The sequence below is a fragment of the Oncorhynchus kisutch genome, linkage group LG3 (assembly GCF_002021735.2).
Source record: "Oncorhynchus kisutch isolate 150728-3 linkage group LG3, Okis_V2, whole genome shotgun sequence".
Classification (NCBI taxonomy): domain Eukaryota; kingdom Metazoa; phylum Chordata; class Actinopteri; order Salmoniformes; family Salmonidae; genus Oncorhynchus; species Oncorhynchus kisutch.
Window position 1 is genome coordinate 17449134 of NC_034176.2, and position 17596 is coordinate 17466729.

Consider the following 17596-nt stretch of genomic DNA (forward strand, 5'->3'; position numbering starts at 1 on the left):
GAGTGGAGTAGCGATCAAAATCAAATGTTATTAGTCACATGCCTAGAATCCAACAGGTGTAGACCTTACTGTGAAATTTTTACTTTCAAGCCCTACACCTACAATGCAGTTTTTATATATTTACTAAATAAACTAAAGTAAAAAAAATAGGTCATTTGTAGATGTAAGGTGACTATGAATAGATCATACAATATCATACTAATTATAGGATGTATAGTATCAAACGTCTTACCTGGACATACAATAGCATACGAATTGGATGATATACATCTTGGTGCATGTATAGTATTATACTATTTCTCTGAGACCAGGTTGCTTGTTGTGCCTTAACAACAAAGGAGAATCATGGAAAGAATTTACATTGGCAGTTAGGGGAACTAATGACAAAGGTTCAGATAATTTATGTAAATGCTTAGGTGAAACGGCTTAAAGGGAAAATCCACTCAAACTATATTTTAGTATTTTTTTCCTTTAGTCTACTGTTGATACGTTCCACGGAAACTCTGACATTTCCTACATGGTAACTGCGTTCAACAAATCAGCAAGTCGGAAATGTTGGAGTTTCCTAGTTCCGACAAGGATGTGAACGCGGACTAGTTCCCAGCAGTGTCACCGGCCACAGCATCATGATGATGCGTTTTAAATTTGTAAAAAAATTTGGGGCTTCATTTTCCATTGCACTCATCAAATCTCATTCCTTTTTTCTTTTTGGAAAGCCCGGCCTCCATCAGAGCGATGCATAACACAGAGGTAACAGTAGAATATTAGAAAGCACTAGTGTGTTTCTATTTTAACGCTTTGTCTGCCGTAGCATTCTTTTAGTCCATCAAGCCTATTGTTTTCTGCTGCTTCTAGATTGGGCTTAACTATCTGCGTAGACCTACATCTTCTTTTGCTAAATAACATCTCCCACTGTACATTCTCTCTGCTCCTCTCTTTCTACTTTCTCCTTCCCCCACGCTCTCCTTTTCCCCCCCTTCCAGGCCTCCCACTCTGCCTCTTCCTCGTCCTCGTCCTCTTCCTCGTCCTCTCTCTCCTGCCACCTTCAGCAGTCGCAGGCTGCAGTGGTGGTGGAGGAGGAGACGGGGGCTGCTCTCAGCATGTCAGTCTCTAACTCCTCCCTGAACACCCCTATGGTGAGTGACTCTCAGTTGGCTTGTCTGCCTGCCTTTCTGATTCTCTGCTCTTCTCACTCTCTACAGTAGACTTGGCTTTAAATAGTATTTGTTTTCTTTCTAAAACGTTTTATTTAACCTGGAAAGTCACGGGTAAAGTGCGGTGCTAAATTAAATGAAAGTGTTGCACTTTGGGAACTATTTAATTGGTCCCACCGTGTCAGGCAAGCTCGATCAAGTGCATCAGAAGTATTTGAAAAGAAAACCAATACCAGTTGAAACCTTGTCTGCTCCACCACAGACATGACTGCGCTTCTGCTTTAGAAGTATTGACACCAATACAAAAAGTTAATTTATTAGCCATTAGCCATTGTAGACATGTTCAACTACTGATAAGGGAGTATATTGTGCAAAAAACACACACACTGGCAAACACACGTTCATTCTTCACTCTCTATCAGACCCCTCAATATTTATACAATAAATGGCCATCTCTGTCAGAGAGAAATAGAGAAAGCATGCAGTTGTTTTCATCCAGAATTTGTGAAATGCAAACGCAGCAAATTGTATTCTTCTTTGTCTAATCATTCTAGTTTTGGAGCAATGATGAGGACAATTGATCTGTTCTTGCTGAAGAACCATTGATCCTTGTTGCACCCTTTTGACTTGGTTTCAATTAAACCTATATGCATGGGATATTTAATAGATCTGTTACAAGTTACAACAAGCACATTTTGTGAAAATGTAATTTTGAAGAGACTGGGTGGATTTAGCAATTCTAGTCACTGACTAACCAGTCAGATAGAGACAATATAGCCTACAGTCATATTGTTCTCCGATGGCAAGTATGTCGATGCATCTCTCTCAATTATCTATTAAAAAAAATATTTGCTCTTTGACCTTGTAGATCTCTCAAGTAGCTTTTGTCTTAATCTCTCTTTCTCTTTCCTTCTCATTTCTCGCCCTCGCTCACTCAGCATAAGACAGTTCTCCGGTCCTATTCTCAGGACTTTGCACCTCTCTGCCAATCTTCCATTCCATATCTTCTCTCATCTGTCTCTTCCCACTCTCCCATTGTCCACCAATCACAGAGCATGGACCTAGCGGCCCCGGGCAGTGGCAGCCCTGACCCTGTGCTGGTGGCCAACGGCTCTCTGGACAGCTCTCTTGCTATCGGTCTTCTCACTGACTCTTCTTTCTCTGACACTCGTCAAACCTCTTTGGTGAGCCCTAGCTGTGTGTTGTGACAAGTGTTAGGCACTGTGCGAAAATAAAATGGGATTGCGTTTAACAGGGTGGTGCTATTGAAGAAGAGCACAGATCTGGAGTAGGGTGTAAACATTGTTAGCAAAGGGCTGTTTCAATGTCGGTGACGTGATGTTCTTATCCTTGAAAATAGGCCAAACCCTAGGTTTAAAAAAACAAGTCTGCAGCTCTATGTATGCTGTGGTGATTGGAACAGTTGGTTCTTAGTGGTTTAATTTGAGATGATATAGGTACTTGTTTGTTTTGTCCGGCTAGTTGTGAGAAGCTTTCGCATTCGGAACCACATTTGCTTTTTCCAAGCATCTGTCAATCTCTTTGCTGTCTTTCTTTTTTCCCCCGTAGAGCGAAAGCGCTAACGAGGAAGGCGGGGAGGGAGAGTACGTTAATCTGTACACATCCAGCCAAGCCAACGGAGATGGGCTCTCCCGCCGAGTAAGTAGCCTTAGCAGAGAGGTTGCATGAGAGCGAGGAGAGAAAAGCGTGCTTTCACAGACAGTTGCACCATGACTGACAACAGACCTCACTAAGTAACCCTATCTGTATGTGACCTAACCACTCAGGATTCATTGTGTCTCTTCGATCGCTTGGCATGCCCTGCTATGGTAACTGCCTGTACATGACCATGTTTCTCTTCCTTTCCCCAAATCCCCTACTACTGGACTGTCCCTATTAGAGGTTGACCGATTATGATTTTTCAACGCCGATACCGATTATTGGAGGACCAAAAAAAGCCGCTACCGATTATTTTAACTTAGTATAATACGTCAATAAAATCAATTTAGCCTCAAATAAATAATGAAACATGTTCAATTTGGTTTAAATAATGCAAAAACAAAGTGTTGCAGAAGAAAGTAAAAGTGCAATATGTGCCATGTAAGAAAGCTAATATTTAAGTTCCTTGCTCAGAAAATGAGAACATATGAAAGCTGGTGGTTCCTTTTAACATGGGTCTTCAATATTCCCAGGTAAGAAGTTTTAGGTTGTAGTTATTGTAGGAATTATAGGACTATTTCTCTCTATACCATTTGTATTTCATATACCTTTGACTATTGGATGTTTTTATAGGCACTATAGTATTGCCAGTGTAACAGTATAGCTTCCGTCCCTCTCTTCGCCCCTACCTGGGCTCGAACCAGGGTTACATCGACAACAGCCACCCTCGAAGCATCGTTACCCATCGCTCCACAAAAGCCTTGGCCCTTACATTGCAAGGGGAACAACTACTTCAAGGTCTCAGAGCTAGTGACGTCACCGATTGAAACGCTATTAGCGCACACCCTGCTAACTAGCTAGCCATTTCACATCGGTTACACCAGCCTAATCTCGGGAGTTGATAGACTTGAAGTCATAAACAGCTCAATGCTTGAAGCACAGCGAAGAGCTGCTGGCAAATGCAGTAGTGCTGTTTGAATGAATGCGTATGAGCCTGCTGCTGCCTACCACCACTCAGTCAGACTGCTCTATCAAATATCAAATCATAGACTTAATAATAACATAATAACACACAGAAATACAAGCCTTAGGTCATTAATATGGTCAAAATGTTTATTCTTTCAGTGAAATACTGAACCGTTCTGTATTTTATCTAACGGGTGGCATCCATAAGTCTATAATATTGCTGTTACATTGCAAAAACGTCAATGTTATGTCATGATTATGTACAATTCTGGCAAATTAATTAGTCTTTGTTAGGAATAAATGGTCTTCACACAGTTCGCAACGAGCCAGGCGGCCCAAACTGCTGCATATACTCTGCTTGCACTGAAGGCAAGAGAGGTGACACAATTTCCCTAGTTAAAAGAAATTCATGTTAGCAGGCAATATTAACTAAATATGCAGGTTTAAAAATATATACTTGTGTATTGATTTTAAAGAAAGGCATTGATGTTTATGGTTAGGTACACATTGGTGCAACAACAGTGCTTTTTTCGCGAATGCGCTTGTTAAATCATCACCCGTTTGGCGAAGTAGGCTGTGATTCGATGAGAAATTAACAGGCACCGCATTGATTATATGCAATGCAGGACAAGCTAGATAAACTAGTAATATCATCAACCATGTGCAGTTAACTAGTGATTATGTGAAGATTGATTGTTTTTTATAAGATCAATTTAATGCTAGCTAAAAACCTAGCTTGGTTTCTTGCTGCACTCACGTAACAGGTAGTCAGCCTGCCACGCAGTCTCCTCGTGGAGTGCAATGTAATCGGCCACAATCGGTGTCCAAAAATGCCAATGACCTATTCTTATGAAAACTTGAAATCGGCCATTCCGATTAATCGGTCGACCTCTAGTCCCCATTCCCTACTATATGGGCCTATATGTAGTTCTAGCACAAAGGACATCAGTCACTCCCCTGTCATTGTCTCAAGGGGGGTTTGTCTCCAAGTAACAGTGAGACATTTTCTATCATGTTCATAAACTTGGCCTTTAAGGTCAATGGTGGTTGTCCACCTGGGTCAGGTCTGGATCGTAGTAACTAATTACAACTGGATTCATGAATGGCTCTGAGTTAAGTCTGTGTATTTAACATCTTCCATAAGGCCTTTCATCAGGAAGGACAGCCCAATAAAACGACTAAACGCTCAGCTTATTTATTCAGTCTTTCTCGCTCAAAGTTCTCCCTATTCCCCATGTTTTTAGTAAAAAGACAATCTGGACTGTCTTCTGGGATGGAGATGGGTAGATACAGTGCCTTCAGAAAGTATTTACACCTCTTGACTTTTTCCACATTTTGTTGTGTGACAGCCTGAATTTAAGGTGGATTAAATTGAGATTTTGTGTCACTGGCCTACACACAATACCCCATAAAGTGGAATTATATTTGTAGACATTTTTACAAATTCCAAAATGTCTTAAGTCAATAAGTATTCAACCCCTTTTCTTATGGCAAGCATAAATACGTTCAGGAGTAAAAATGTGCTTAAAAAGTCACAAATTGCATTGACTCACTCTGTGTGCAATAATAGTGTTTAACATTTGAATGACTACCTCATCTCTGTACCCCGCACATACAATTATCTCTAAGGTCCCTCATGGCCAAATCTACACTGAGTTACTAACCACAATGACATTGAATGTTCCTAAGTAGCCTAGTTCTAGTTTTGACTTAAATATTCTTCAAAATCCATGGCAAGACTTGAAAATGGCTCTCTAGCAATGATCAACAACCAACTTGACAGAGCTTGAAGAATTTAAAAAAGAAAAAATTCCAAGTATTGTACAATCCCGGTATGCAAAGCTCTTAGTCTTACCCAGAAAGAATGATTCTAACATGTAACTCAGGGGGTTTGGATATTTATCTCATCAAGATATTAGTGTTTTATTTTTCTTACACATTAGTTATTTTGTGTAAAAAAAAAAGAATAGACAAATCATTTAAAAAAAAATGTATTTATTAAGTTTTACACACACAGACAAGACAAAGCAATATAAATAATATACTCAACTCGAAAAACACAAATACAAATAAAAATACAAATAAAAATACAAATAAAAATACAAATAAAGAAATGGCTTTAAAGATCCCAGACTTTAGACACACCAGGCAGAAGGCTACAGAGGTTAAAGGGCAATCTATAGTACAGGGACAGAGCAAACACCTCACCATTGTTCCTGTAAACAGTCAAGGGATAAGGGTGGAGAAATGCAACCACTCACAGAGAGTCATGGCCACAGACCGACCGACCATCCACTGGATCAAAAAAAAAAGTTTACAATGCTTTAAAATAAAAAAAAATACAAATAGAATGATTATTAATGTAGGCGTGAACAAAATGTAAAAATAACTGGGAAAAACAAGCTCACACTTCAGTCTCTGCCCGGGCAAGATGAACAAGGCATCTGCGGATCATAATCAATAAGCACATGGACCTTAATGCCCTCCCCAGCAAAAACACAGAGAGAAGCTCCTCCAACCCTTAAGTCACAGACTTATTTTAGTATTAATTGGAATGCCATCAGAGGATGGACTGTTTAAAGTAAGACCGGAATGGAGCCCAAGCCTCATCAAACAGTTTGGGGTTCCCACGTGAATTGAATTGAATTTTTTCTAGTTTCAGAGAGCACAACACATCCCTCACCCAATATTTATAAAATGGGGGAGCTGCCATCTTCCAGTTCTGTAGTATTAGCCGTCTAGCTAAAAGAGTTGTATAAGCAACAGTGTCCGACTGGATTCTTGATAGGGGGGTACCCATGGGCAGTACTCCAAAAAGGGCTGTAAGGGGAGACGGATCTATAACAGTGTCATATATATCAGAGAAACATTTAAATATTAATTCCCAGAAACCTGACAGTTTATGACAGCCCCAAAACATATGCAACAGTGTGGCTGGTTCCACATTACATCTGACACAGGTAGGATCAAAATCAGAGAATATTCTTCCAAGTTTGGCCCCCGACCAGTGGATACGGTGAACCACCTTGAATTGAATGAGGCTGTGTCTAGTGCTAAAAGAGGACGAGTGCACCCTGTGCAGCACAGATTCCCAGGCGTCTTCCCCAAGTTCCTCCCCCAAATCCTTTTCCCATCGAGTCTTTAAAGGCACCAAAGAAGGGTTCTGTAAGTCATGAATGATTGCATATACATCTGAAATTGCGCCCCTAGGAAGCTTGTTCAGCTCCAAGATGCTCTCTATAGCTGTATTCGCAGGCCTATTGGGAAATCCAGGTGTGTTAGCTCTGACAAAGTTTCTAGTCTGGAGATAGCGGAAAAAGTGGGATTGGGGGAGATTGAACTTTTCCTGCAGATGAGAAAAAGAGGCAAATGTATCATCAAAGAATAATTGGGCTAGCGAGGAGAGGCCTAGTGAGTGCCAAATGCCAAAAGCCCCATCATTCAAAGATGGAGGAAATAAAATGTTCTGATTGATTGGGCCTGATAGAGAAAAGCCTCGGAGGCTAAAGGCTAAACGGAACTGATTCCAAATTTTAAGAGACTGCTTTACAATTGGGTTGACACACCTTTTGCCTAGGGACACTGGGAGAGACGAGCACAGCACAGAGGAAAGTGCTGCAGGTTTACACGATTCAGACTCCATCTGGACCCAGAGTGGTCTAGGGCCAGTAGGATCAGTCTGCAGCCAGTACAGAATGGCTCTGAAATTCGCAGCCCAGTAGTATGTCTGAAAATTTGGTAGAGCTAAACCCCCCAATGACCTAGGCTTCTGTAAATGTTTTCTACCAATCCGTGGTACCTTGCCATCCCAAATAAAATGCATGAATGTTTGATCCAGTGAAATAAAAAAAGATTTTGGAATAAAAATGGGTAAACATTGAAATAAATATAAAAATTTGGGCAACACATTCATTTTAATGACATTAATCCTTCCGATAAGAGAAAGGGGTAGCGAATTCCAAAAAGTAAAAGATTGTTTCAATCTGTCTGCTAGATCAACAAAGTTTTCCTGAAACAAATTTGAATATTTCCTTGTCACTTTTACTCCCAAGTAAGTGAATTGATCCCGGACAATCCTAAACTGAGAACTTGTAAAAGAGCACTTTAAAGCAGCCTTGTTTACCGGAAAAAGCTCACTCTTGCCTAGATTCAGCTTGTACCTTGAGATTGATCCAAACTTTTTAAGAACAGATAGGGCACGTGGCAATGAGGTATCGGGGTTGGAGATAAACAAAAGGAGGTCGTCAGCATATAGCGAGACTTTCTGCTCCCAGCCCGCCCTGATTATGCCTTGAATGGCATCATTAGAGCGTAGTGCAATGGCGAGAGGTTCGATTGCCAAAGCAAACAACAAGGGGGAGAGTGGGCAACCCTGTCTGGATCCACGGTGCAAGGGAAAATAGTCAGAGGACAAGTTATTAGTCCGTACGGAAGCCATGGGGGAAAAATAAAGAATCTTTATCCACGCAATGAATTTGGGGCCAAAGCCAAATCTATAAAGGGCAGCTTTGACCACTCAACGTGGTCAAATGCTTTTTCGGCATCAAGTGAGACCACCACCTCCGGGTCCTCCGACGCTGGGGAGTACAGTATATTCATAAGGCGCCTAATATTGAAAAATAAATGCCTATTTCTCACAAAGCCAGTCTGGTCAGAGTGTATTACTTGGTGCAGCAAGCCTTCCATACGGATGGCTAAAAGCTTAGCTAGGATTTTGTAATCACAGTTTAAAAGAGAGATTGGGTGATAGGATCCACATTCCAGGGGGTCTTTGTTTTTCTTTAGTAGTAATGAAATTGAAATCTGATAAAGACTAGGCGGTAGCTTTGAAGTATTAAGGCACTCTGCAAATAGTCGAGACAAGAATGGGCAAAGCAGACCAGAAAACGTCCTGTAAAATTTGGTTGGAAAACCGTCCGGACCCGGTGATTTACCACTTTTCATTGCGGACACTGCTGTTGCAATCTCCTCAAACGTAAATTCTTCTTCTAGATAGTCATGGGAGTCTGTATCAATTGAAGGCATATTCAAGCCATCAAAGAAGGAGTCAATCAGCAAAGGGTCTTGAGGGGATTCAGAGGTGTATAGCGCAGAGTAAAATTGTTTAAATTGATCATTGATCTCTTTATGGATAACTGTGGTGGCACCAGACGGGGTCCTTATTTGTGGGATTAAACGTGAGGCCTCAGATTTACGGATCTGATGCGCAAGGAGTTTGCTGGCCTTGTCGCCTTGTTCATAGACTTTGTATTGAGCTCGCAAGAGTAACTGTTCAGCTTGCCTGGTAGAAAGCTCATCAAATTCAGATTGGAGTAGTTGGCGCTCTTTATGCAGATCAGAGGAAGGATCCGTTGCATACTTCTCATCCAATGTGGCCAGGGACTCGCTCAGGTCCAGAAGTCGCTGGGAGCGAACTCTGTTTTGGTTGGCTGTATAAGAAATAATTTGGCCATGTAGGTATGCTTTGAGAGACTCTCATATGGTAGAGCAGGACATACCTGGTGTTGAATTAGTTTCTAGGAATAAGGTGATTTCAGAAGAAATGAAATTGACAAACTCCTTATCTGAGAGTAAAATGGGGTTGAGACGCCATTGATAACACATAGGAGGTCGCTGGGGAAACTCTAGTTCAAGCACTAATGGTGAATGGTCAGAGATAGCAATACTCTCGTAAGTACACTGCCGAAGGTTAGGCAGAAGTTTTTTGTCCAAAAAGAAGTAATCAATCCGGGAGTATGTTTGATGAACATGAGAATAAAAGGAATACTGTCTATCTGTAGGATGTAGGAAACGCCAGGCCTCAAACATAGCATATTTCTGAAGAAAGGATTGAATAAGTAGGGCACATTTAGATGGGCCTGTATTTGTTTGTGAGGACTTGTCAAGAACTGGGAGAGTAGTCCTAGTAGATGGAGAAGCTCTGTCCTTGAAAGCTCCGAGTGGTATTGCGGGCTCGTCAGAGGATCTCCATCTTCTCATGAAAAAAGTGCACTCGAAGAATTATGTCACGGGGCCTCTCCTCATCCCGGGGCTTTGGGCGCAGCGACCGGTGGGCTCGATCAATCAGGGGCTTTTCATCTAAGGCGAGAACATCCTTCAGCAGCCCTGAAACGAAATCCGTGGCGCGATGCATTTCCGCGGACTCTGGGACCGATACAAGTCTCAGATTATTGCGGCGAGAGAATCCCTCTAGACTCACACAGCTCTCCTTCACCTTTTTCAAATCCGCAGCTAGGCGTTTAACTTCAGCCTCCAGGGATGTAGTTAAATCGGAGACATTAGTAGCGGAGGTCTCCAGTGCTGCAATCGTTGTAGTGTGTGACGCAGTTGTTGTTTTGAGTAATGTGATTGCTGGCACAGTCTCGTTCCGCAGGATGGTTAAATCTGCTTTTAAAGTATCAGAAACCTCCTGTATTCTGGCCTCAATCGTAGCAACCACCTGTGTTTTCATTTCAACTATCTCAGAGCGTAGTAGTTTGATGGCCTCGAGAATGTTCATTTCAGCGCCGCCGGGCCAAGCCGCGTCCCCGGGCGCTCAGACTCAGGAGAGGGCGGTGATGAGAGCGGGTCTTGTAGGCCGGGTTTTCTCAAAGTCATGCTTTTGGCCTTATGCTTGGTCGACATGCTGACATTCGGAAGCAAAGTAGTCTTGGTTTTTACGGAAAGGGATCACCAAATTAATATTTGAAAATAAATACGGTTCTGCTGCAGGATTCACATAAACTTTAAGAATACCACGGGAGCAAACGGAAAACACGTCAGTCGCACATGGCGTCCCCTACCATCTCGACAAATCAATTTTAAACCACTTTGTAACACAACCAAATGTGGAAAGAGTCAAGGGGTGTGAATACTTGTGTGAATACTTTCTGAAGGCACTGTATATTAAGTGTATTGTGTATTTAGTGTTGCATTTGCACTAGAGAAGTGAGGCTAGAGTTATGCATGTATCCATACCACAGGAGATTGGTGGCATCTTAATTGCGGAGGACTGGCCCATGGTAATGACTGGTGTGGAAGGTGGAATGGTATCAAATACATTAAAGATATGGTTTCCATGTGTTTGATGTCATTCCATTTTCTCCATTCTAGTTATTATTATGAGCCGTCCTCCCCTCAGCAGCCTCCACTGATCCATAGAGCATATAATATTTATAGTGTGTGTGTGAACTACCATTGTCTGTTTTCCTCAAAGCTGACAGAACAACTCACTGAATACTAAGTTGAAACCTCCATGTGCTTAGATAACGTACCCACACATCTACCTTAACTAAGAAAGCATTTTCACCTTTATCTTGACTTCAGGGTCATGTTCATTTGGTACCGAACAGAAGCATAGAAATAAATGTCCAATGAGAAATGCACATTTTAGTTTTCCACTGCAAATCATTGTGAAACCTTTTCTGTGCCATGCCCTAACGAACATGACCTCAGGCTGCTGGATTTGGTGCGAGACCGGTCCTAACCACTCTGTGTTGTTATCAGGACTCGTCTGCCATAGATGACTCACTGGAGGACACTGCCTCAGAGAACCCACTGTGCAATAACAAGGACATGTCCGATGACCGGTAAGAACCCATACCATGACAGTCTGGCCTTTCTGTTTCCTTTTATTTTGAGGTTAAATAAATAATAAAATATTCTCCATTGTTCCTATTCTCCAGTGACAGAAGGAAGGATTTCCTTTTTTGTTATATTCTTTTTCTCTTTCTCACTCAGCCGAAGACAAAAGTCGTCTGAAGATGGGCAGAGTAGCGAGGAGACGGATGAGCTTTCCCTCATCGATCACATGGAGATCATGTCCCGGTTAACACTAAAGCAGGAGGTAAACGTGTCCTCGTTTTCTACTGTTGATGGTCAGTCCATTTTACCTCGCGTCTCTTTCAGATCAAGCTGTTTAATCATAGAGCAGGAGATGCCTCTTTTTATGTGATACTTCATAGGATCCTACATGGCTCTATGGTGCGACTATTTTACTCGCATATACGCCTAGAAATAGATGTGTGCAAACTTTTTACATTTATTTAAATGTTTTACCCCTTTTTCGCCCCAATTTCATGGTATCCAATTGGTAGTTAGTCTTGTCTCATTGCTGCAACTCCCGTACAGAACTCAGGAGAGGCGAAGGTCGAGAGTCGTGCGTCCTCAGAAACACAACCCAGCCAAGCCGCACCGCTTCGTGACACAATGCACGCTTAACCCGGAAGCCAGCCGCACCAATGTGTCGGAGGAAACACCGTACACCTGGCGACCGTGTCAGCATGCATTGCGCCCGGCCTGCCACAGGAGTCGCTAGAGCACGATGGGACAAGGACATCCCTGCCGGCGAAACCCTCCCCTAAACCCGGCCAACGCTGGGCCAATTGTGCGCCGCCCCATGGGTCTCCCGGTCACGGCCGACTGTAACAGAGCCTGGACCCGAACCAGGATCTCTCTAAGGCAGTGCCTTAGACCACTGCTCCACTCAGGAGACCCCTGTGTCCAAATTTAGCTGAAAGTCTACTAAAGTGTGACTTTGTTCTCGTGTTTCTTGGCTATTTACATCGTTTTGTTCACACACTAGGTTTTATTTCAATGTTAGTTTGAGCTTGCTCAACTGCTAGCGAAGAGACATGTCGGAGAATCTCATCTCTCACAGACAGACATGTGAGTCCCAACGTTACAATGGTAACGTCCCGCCCCTTCAAGGGGCAGCTGAAATGTTTTGTCTCACCGAAGTGACTCAAATATTTGAGGGTACATTGTAATTGATTCAGCATTGAACACTCCAAAAACCAAACGTTTTTCCATTTCTTAGAATAAAAACACTCTTCCTCATACTTTTATTGTGCACCTACATTTTATTTTTGTCCTCGTAACTTTTTCAACTTAGGAGCACATGTGCTCCTTATAAAAAAATGTCAGCATAGATCCCTGTCCTACAAGAAGGATACTACTAATACAGAATAAGCCACCAATCAGCTGTTTACAGAGAGCTTGCCCTCTGCTGGCCCCTGCCTCTGTAACTCAAATGCAACGTCCCTGTCTGTTACTGTTACGAGGTCCAGAGCCTGCTGGTTTTCTGTTCTACCTGATAATTAATTGCACCCACCTGGTATCCCAGGTCTAAATCAGTCCCTGATTAGAGGGGAACAATAAAAAAAACACAGTGGAAGTGGCTTTGAAGTCTAGAGTTGATTTTGAGGGGGCTATATGATCACATTCTCACAGTAGATGATAAATATGTAGGTGAAGATCTGGAGTTAGCATGGCAAGGTCAGTGCGGCTTTAGTAGCGCCTATCTCCTTATAGAAAACCCCCTCATGGCTAGCATGGCTTTTCAAAACATATTTTTCAATATTGTCAGAATGGTTTCATCAGGACAGTCACTTGTAGGGCTACACTAGGACTCCTCATGAGGTCAACAATTAGGCTAATCCTCTCTCTCTGCTCTTACAACTTTATCTGTCCACATGTGATACCAGAACGATGACGGTCCAGATGTCCGAGCCGGATCGGGGGATATTTTATTAGTCCACGCCACAGAAACGGACCGCAAAGGTATTTATGACCTCCGTAGTACACCCCCCCTCCCCCTATTACATGCAGTCGGTGTCCACTCAGATGGAAGGTACAAGTTATCCTTTAAGAATCAATGGGTGTATATATACACACTACCGTTCAAAAGTTTGCGAAAGAAAAAAAAAATTGTCCATTAAAATAACATCAAATTGATCAGAAATACAGTGTAGACATTGTTAATGTTGTAAATGACTATTGTAGCTGTAAGGCCAGCATCCCGGGGGTCGCCTCTTCACTGTTGACATTGAGACTGGTGTTTTGCAGGTACTATTTAATGAAGTTGCAATTTGAGGACTTGTGAGGCGTCTGTTTCTCAAACTAGACACTCTAACGTAATTGTCCTCTTGCTCAGTTGTGCACCGGGGCCTCCCACTCCTCTTTCTATTCTGGTTAGAGACAGTTTGCGCTGTTCTGTGAAGGGAGTAGCACACAGCGTTATACTAGATATTCAGTTTCTTGGCAATTTCTCGCATGGAATAGCCTTCATATCTCAGAACAAGAATAGTCTGATGAGTTTCAGAAGAAAGTTATTTGTTTCTTTTTGAGCCTGTAATCGAACCCACAAATGCTGATGCTCCAGATACTCAACTAGTCTAAAGAAGGCCAGTTCTATTGCTTCTTTAATCAGAACAACAGTTTTCAGCTGTGCTAACATAATTGCAAAAGGGTTTTCTAATGATCAATTAGCCTTTTAAATGACAAACTTGGATTAGCTAACACAACGTGCCATTGGAACACAGGAGTGATGGTTGCTGATAATGGGCCTCTGTTCACCTATGTAGATATTCCATAAAATAATCTGCTATTTCCAGCTACAATAGTAATTTACAACATTAACAATGTCTACACTGTATTTCTGATCAATTTGATGTTATTTTAATGGACAAAAAAAAGTGCTTTTCTTTCCAAAGCAAGGACATTTTTAAGTGACCCCAAACTTTTGAATGGTAGTGTAAATAATCCATGTATAGTCCAAAAATGGATGTAGCAACTAAGGATTCTAGCTTTTACTAGTACTGCTTTTCTATAATACACCCAGACTTTCCTTCCTTCCAAATAGAGCTCTGGGGAAGTGAGAGGATATTCAGTAATCTCCTTTGTGGTTTTCTTTTCCAGATCTTGTCTTGTACTGTGAGGCTTTCCTGACGACGTACAGAACGTTCATAACCCCAGAGGACCTTATCAAAAAGCTGCACTACAGATATCCTTTCCATGCTTCACTTCTCACATGTGGACCCAAAGAGTTTCCTCCAACAAAGCCTGCTTGGTTGAGACAATGGGGAATGGGTAGCGAAATCTCTACCACATCACTCCCCTAGTCGTATACACTCTGAATACTGTAAGATGTGTAATATACTTTGACTATTTGTTTGTTTTCCTTAACACCTCCACACATACACCAGGTTTTGTCACTGCCCAGATACCTTCAAGAAGAAAGTCAGCAAAAACACCTTCTTTGTTCTTGTCCGTGTGGTGGACGAGCTGTGGTGAGGTCTCTAGCCTGCCATTTGACCAGAAGTCTAGCTATTTCTAGACCTAGTCTAGCTAAGTCTAGAAGTTTTGGCTATTTTCACTGTAGACCCGAAGAAGAAACATTTTTTTGGGGGGGAGGTCTGTTTCTCATTTCAAAATAATTGACCGAGCACAGAATGCATCCCTACATGTCCTACAAAGAGAATATCAATCAGAGTTCAGAGCATGATGTCAGATATGTCATATCAAAATGAGTGCTTCATCCAATATCAATGTGTGACAGTTGTGATCAGCCAGCTGCATCCCCTACCAGCCAATAGCCTGCTCGGTTGTCTGCTCTTTTTGCGCATATCCATCAGTTTTCAAATGTAATTTAGCCGTGATGGCAAGCTGGTGTGTGCAGAGAGTGATAGGACTTCTGTTACATTTGTTTAATTATTGGAGCAGCTCGCAGCACAAGTAAACACCTCCTCGGGTCTTTTTCCACCTCCACCACCCTCTCTCATACCCTTCTCTCATCTCTCCATCCCCTCGGCTGTGTGTGTGTGTGTGTGTGTCAGTCTGGTGGAGATGACGGAGGACATCCTGATGCAGCTGATGGACTTGGTGTTCAGGCTGGTGTGTAACGGTGAGCTGAGCCTGGCCCGCGTCCTCCGCACAAACATCCTGGACAAGGTGGAGCAGAGGAAGCTGCTGCGCTACACCTACTCGCTCAAACCACTGGCCGCAAGAGGTGTCGCCGCCAGGTAGGTCCGCCCGCAATTAGTGGACGAGGATACTGTGACAGCTAAAACGTCATGTCCCTTGTCTCTGTATAATGGATCAATAAAGATTGTATTGCAATGTATTTTGTATTGTTTCAGAGAATGTTACCGCTTGCAGAGGCATTTAGAAATGTTCTGCTCCGTGACAGTGAAGGATTTCCTTGTTGTGTTCTGAACATCAATGTATCACAGTGTCTAGTTCTATCTTTGGCCATATTCACTTTCTTCTCATTTCCTCCCCCCATTTCCTTGTGTATGAAACTTTAGACCTGGGACCCTGCACGACTTCCGAAGTCATGAGATCGCCGACCAGCTAACTCTCCTGGATGCAGAGCTCTTCTACAAAATTGAGGTAGCTCATCCAAGCATGTCTTTCTCCTCCTCCTGTGTATGCTGCCCCTCTGCCTAAAAAGTAGTTATTCGTGTCTCTCTCTCTCTGGACAGATCCCTGAGGTTTTGCTTTGGGCTAAAGAGCAGAACGAGGAGAAGAGTGCCAACCTCACACAGTTCACAGAGCACTTTAACAACATGTCCTACTGGTAAGCCTGCACCTCACATCTTCTCTTAGTCACCACGCTGCTTATCTTGTTCACTGCAGCACTTCAGTTCACTGCCCTCTCTCCGAGAAGAAAGCAGCCAGGTCTGGAGAACATGTGATGAAACTGATGCATCTCTCCCCCTTCGTGTCTCCCTCAGGGTACGCTCCATAATCATTCTGCAAGAGAAAGCCCAGGACCGAGAAAAGCTCCTCCTCAAATTTATCAAAATAATGAAGGTATGCCTTTTGAAATGTGGATACTTGAGCAAACAGTTGTTTTGGGCGTGTTTGTTGAAAAAGCAACAAATTCTCAGGTGCATTTTAAGATGGTCTCCCTCCACTCTCTTGCAGCACTTACGGAAGCTAAATAATTTCAACTCATATTTGGCAATATTATCTGCCTTGGATTCAGCTCCCATCCGAAGACTGGAGTGGCAGAAAACAACCTCAGAGGTGAGATAGACTGTGGTCTAATCGATGTCCAAAGATTGCTCTGAAACATCAATTTATTGTTAAAATAAAAAAGTGTAATCCTCACAGCAGTTCTTTTGACCTTTATTTGACTAGGCAAGTCAGTTAAGAACAGGTTAACTGCCTGTTCAGGGGCAGAACGACAGATTTGTAACTTGTCAGCTCAGGGATTTGAACTTGTAACCTTCCGGTTACTAGTCCAACGCTCTAACCACTAGGTTACCCTGCCGCCCAGTTACTGTAAGGTAGCTCTAATATGAACTCTCTCTACACATGTTGGTGTTGTTTGATGTTAACATGGACGACTGTCACTGTTCTCTTTACAGGGCCTAGAGGAATACTGCACGTTAATAGACAGCTCCTCGTCGTTCCGGGTCTACCGAGCGGCACTGGCAGACGTGGAGCCCCCATGTATACCATATCTGTAAGTCAACCTGCTGGTTTAAAGTGTATGCACTTTGCTGTTCTGTAAGTCAACCTGCTGGTTTAAAGTGTATGCACTTTGCTGTTCTGTAAGTCAACCTGCTGGTTTAAAGTGTATGCACTTTGCTGTTCTGTAAGTCAACCTGCTGGGTTAAAGTGTATGCACTTTGCTGTTCTGTGGGTTAAAGTGTATACACTTCGCTGTCACAAGTGATGCAAATGGATTTGCACGTCTACCATTTGTATTGCTTACTTTGCATTTCTCGTCTTTACTGTTTCATGTTTTTTTTCCTCACTCGACACACAGGGGTCTTATCCTCCAGGACTTGACCTTTGTCCATCTGGGCAACCCTGATCAAATCAACGGGAAGGTCAACTTCTCCAAGCGCTGGCAGCAGTTCAACATCCTGGACAGCATGAGGCGCTTCCAGCAGGTGTATGTATACAGTGGTCAATCTGGCTGTCGCTCTCATACAGCTTTATGTTCAACGCACTTTTCTTTTCACGTAACAATTTGTTAAATCATTGGCCTATCTTGGAATTTTATATTTTCCATTAACTTTTACCACCTTTGCAATGTTTAGATG

General features: G+C 42.5%; 1 protein-coding gene across 3 annotated transcripts in view; it reads left to right on the forward strand.

The window, feature by feature from the left end:
* rapgef1a (Rap guanine nucleotide exchange factor (GEF) 1a) overlaps positions 1–17596 on the forward strand; it is a 57371-nt gene that overhangs the window by 34262 nt on the left and 5513 nt on the right. The window contains exons 11-25 of one of the 3 annotated variants that reach the window (XM_031817916.1): positions 984–1136; positions 2207–2338; positions 2724–2813; positions 11265–11347; positions 11499–11604; positions 13244–13319; positions 14457–14541; positions 14735–14827; positions 15374–15559; positions 15845–15929; positions 16022–16116; positions 16274–16352; positions 16467–16568; positions 16913–17010; positions 17317–17445. In XM_031817916.1, the coding sequence (XP_031673776.1) occupies positions 984–1136; positions 2207–2338; positions 2724–2813; positions 11265–11347; positions 11499–11604; positions 13244–13319; positions 14457–14541; positions 14735–14827; positions 15374–15559; positions 15845–15929; positions 16022–16116; positions 16274–16352; positions 16467–16568; positions 16913–17010; positions 17317–17445 (1592 nt within the window). The remainder of the gene's footprint in view (positions 1–983; positions 1137–2206; positions 2339–2723; positions 2814–11264; positions 11348–11498; positions 11605–13243; positions 13320–14456; positions 14542–14734; positions 14828–15373; positions 15560–15844; positions 15930–16021; positions 16117–16273; positions 16353–16466; positions 16569–16912; positions 17011–17316; positions 17446–17596) is intronic. The other 2 variants (XM_031817924.1, XM_031817931.1) reach the window with 2 other exon arrangements.